The sequence below is a fragment of the Armigeres subalbatus genome, chromosome 3, assembly GCF_024139115.2.
Source record: "Armigeres subalbatus isolate Guangzhou_Male chromosome 3, GZ_Asu_2, whole genome shotgun sequence".
NCBI classification, from domain to species: Eukaryota; Metazoa; Arthropoda; class Insecta; order Diptera; family Culicidae; genus Armigeres; species Armigeres subalbatus.
The window spans coordinates 374,755,563-374,759,455 of NC_085141.1; the positions used below are offsets into that span (position 1 = coordinate 374,755,563).

The window sequence follows — 3,893 nt, forward strand, 5'->3', positions numbered from 1 at the left end:
ACTGTAAATCTCTGCAGGTGTTTTAAGCTCCCTAAAATGAACACTTCTTTTAACAGCCATATAACATTACAGCATTGAATGCCTGTTGACGATAGGCAATGAGAAGTCTCAATTTTGTGAATCGATTTTTATTAAAGGATTACAAAATTCCTAAGGCAGGATAGAATGTGTTATCAGTCATTTTAGGTTATTTTTATAATGGAAAGTACTTACTGTAGTATCTTTCTCACTGCTATTTGGCTATCAATCAACGATTTAGTTTTTAAGATACTAGTCTGTATCGCGTGTAGGAGCCTTAATAAAGTCACAAATAGTTATTTTATTCTTGTTTTTTTGTTATTGTTGCATGTTTAGCTTACCGTGAATGACAGGTACTATTTCAACGTGGTTCTTAGGCTCTTTAGAATGGAACTATTCTGCATGCTTTAGGATAACAAATTTAGTTTAAGTTAGGTAATTGAGTTCATTGTTTTCTTACCACTCAAAGTAGATAATAACAAATTTAGGTAGGTAAGTAGATAATAACGAATTTAGCATAAATTTAACTTTAAGTAGGAGTAACAAATTTTTAGGAAACAATTCGACCAGCTTCACTATTGTTCTTCTCTATTGTTGACAGTTATTGCCCGGTGTACAATCCCTTCTATCGTTCGCAGGTGTGGCAGAGGTTAACGTGAAGTCTACAGGGGTGTATTTCGGTTGTTAGACGTTGCGCATTCAACATTCCCCTCTTCAATGCACCGAAGATCCGTCTGAGTTGTATTTCTGCCAACGCCAACGTCTAGTACTGCTAGCTTAACCGCTGGGCGTTCATATATCCCAGTAACCGTCTGCACCGTTGCCCATCTGACTTGACCGTCTGGTGCTTCCTTGGTGGAGATTACTCGTCCTCTAGGCCAGCAATTTCGGGGCAACCTTTCGTCGATAATTACCACGATATCGTTGATGTTGATCGGCTTCACCTTCGAAAACCACTTTGCTCTACGAGTCAAAGAAGGAAGGTAGTCGTGTAGCCACTGTTTCCAGAACTGGTTTGCCATGGCCTGTGAGAGGCGCCAATTCAGTTTCAACGAAGTAGAATCGTTTTCGAGGCAGGACCACGGAAGTAGCCCGTTAGAGGATCCAATTAAAAAATGGTTCGGAGTCAACACTGGAGATTGATCATCATCCAGAGGAATTTCGGTGAGAGGTCGAGAGTTTACGATAAATTCTACTTCTACTAGCATACTTTTGAGCGTTTCATCGGTTGGCAAGCGATTTGACCGTAGTTTGTCAAGGTTCTGTTTAACCGTACGAATGAGCCTTTCCCACGCTCCGCCCATATGAGGAGACAACGGGGGAATGAAGTTCCACGTTGTCCTGGGTGTAACAAATTCCGATGTAATCTTATTGTGATCCAACTGTGCGAATGCGGCCTTTAGTTCTTTATTGGCTGCCACGAAATTTGTTCCTCTGTCGCTGTATATTGCGACTGGGATTCCCCTCCTAGCAATAACGTTGCGAAGAGCCATGATACAAGAGTCAGCTGTGAGTGAATGTGCGACTTCTAAATGGATAGCGCGCGTGGTCAAGCAGGTGACTAGGACGCCCCAGCGTTTTTCCACTCTTCGGCCAACTGATACCGTAATTGGGCCGAAGTAATCCACCCCCATGTGACTGAACGGACGACTGTATGCTGCAAGGCGCGCCGGTGGTAGGTCACTCATCAGTGGTGGTTGTGGACGAGCTCGAAGATTTTTGCAGACTTGGCAGCTATTTCGTACCGATTTATAGATAGCCTTTAGACGAGGGATATAATAGTGTTGTTTTAGCTCGTTAATGATGGTCTGGTGATTCTGATGCAGGAATTTTTGGTGGATATCTTGCACGATGAGTTTGGTAATGCTGTGTTCCCGGGGCAATATTACGGGATTAGCGACACTGCTATCGATGAATCGACATTCGTTGGTTCGTCCTCGTATCCTTAGAACTCCTGTTTCATCCATGAATGGGCACAGGCGGAACAATGAGCTGCTTCTAGGAATTTTGTTTGTTGATTCGTGGTGGTCCATAGACAGAACTGCGATCTCCTCCCTATACGAGTGTCGCTGAGCTATTTGGTACATGTAGCTTTCGGCCTTGATAAGCTCGTCCCTTGTGAGGGGCTACAAGTTTTAGCCGTCCTCCGTGTAGTCTGCTGCATGTTTCTGATGGCTCTGAACACATACGCTGTAGCCTTCAGGAGGGTAGACCATTGGCTGAAATGGCTTGCGTCGATGATTGGGTCGAAGACCTTGAAATGGAGGTGTAAGTATGGACGAAGCTCTGTATTAGTAATTCTAACAAACTGCGATGTTGCCGGCCAGTCATCTTCGCGTTTCCAAAGGAAATCGGGTCCACGAAACCATCGACTGGAGTGTCTAAGATCAGGAGTGCTCTTCCATTTCGTTCCCTCGTCCGCTACGTTTAGCTTTGTCGGCACCCATCGCCAATCTGCAAGATTTGTCGTTTCAAGGATCTCACTAATTCGTACTCCTACATACTGGCTGTAGCGTCGATGATCCGAATGAAGCCAGCACATGACGTCTCTGGAGTCCGTCCAGAAGTAGCGTTTTTGAACTTTAACGGATAAAGACTGGAAAATTGTGTCCGCCAATCGTACCCCGATGACGGCGGCTTGTAGTTCGGACCGTGGTATCGACAGGAATTTGAGCGGAGCCACTCTACATTTTGCACCAGCTAATGCGCATTCCACGGTTTTCTCTTCCTGAAATCGTAAGTATACGACCGCCGCGAACCCATTCTCGCTAGCGTCTACGAAGGTGTGCATTTGAATTCTACTTCCCCCTGTGGAGGTAGCTGTTCGATAACATCGCGGTATCTTGATGTCGGAAACTTTGGGAAGGACCCGAAGCCAGGTGAGCCATTTTTCGTAATGTGAATCATGGATCTGTTCATCCCAGTCAACGGACGCTCTCCAAATCTCCTGTAGAAGGCTTCGGAGGAACATTAGAAAGTGGCTGATAAAGCCGATAGGGTCGAAAACCATCATTAGTGTCCTTAAGACCTCGCGTTTTGTTGGCCGCTTATCTCCGGATAACAGATCGGCGTCGAGACGGGCAGACAACTTATACGTGAAGCAGTCTGTAGTAGTGTCCCACCACATTCCGAGAACCTTTTCGGTACCGTTAGCTTCACCAATGCTCATGTTTATTTCCCTAGCTCCAGATAGGGCCACACCTCCTTCTAGCGCAGCAACCACTGCACAATGGTCCCAGAGTCGAATCTAGCAAGACAAAAATGTTTGCGCCAAAACTATTAGTTTTAGATATATAGTGGCTTTGGGAGAAAAAACCATATTTTTTGACGATTTTTCTCCATGTAGTGAAATTAGGGTGGTACCTATATTTCAGAAGTTCATAATATCAACTTTCAAATTTTTCGGTAAAGACTTGTACAATAATCCACAAAGTTGTAGAGCAATTAATTTTGAGCAACTATGCCGAAGAAACCATTCTTCTATCACTTATGGTTCGCAAGTTATGAGTTTTTTAATAAATACGTTAGGGCGGTCCCTAAAAATCGGTATTCTTCACATAACTTTTTATACATTCATTTCTCGGATAACTTTGTTCCGTGCACTTTTATGACTTTTGAAGACGCACATTTTTGTTAAAGAACCATGGATCTATCTCTTATAACAAAAAAGTTATTCGAGTTTTTGTATGAAAATCATGTTTTTTATATGCGTATATTTCAAAATGGAGCAAACCGGTTTTCAGTCTACTGGGTCTATTCTTCCGCTCACACTTTTCTGCGTTCATGGTGGGAAAACTGAAAGAGCGTTTTTTGTTTAAAGCGTTTTATTCCATTTTGAAAAAAATATGTTTTTAATCGAAAAACGGCTATAACTT

General features: G+C 43.2%; 1 protein-coding gene across 1 annotated transcript; it reads right to left on the reverse strand.

Annotated features, from left to right (window-relative positions):
• Window positions 1–281: 281 nt before the first annotated feature.
• Window positions 282–2,127, reverse strand: LOC134223668 (uncharacterized). The gene is made up of 2 exons (XM_062702852.1): window positions 360–2,127; window positions 282–294 (listed from the first exon to the last, which is right to left on the reverse strand). Exon 1 carries the CDS (start codon window positions 2,103–2,105, stop codon window positions 681–683), a length of 1,425 nt encoding a protein of 474 aa, XP_062558836.1. The 5' UTR covers window positions 2,106–2,127; the 3' UTR covers window positions 282–294; window positions 360–680.
• Window positions 2,128–3,893: the final 1,766 nt, after the last annotated feature.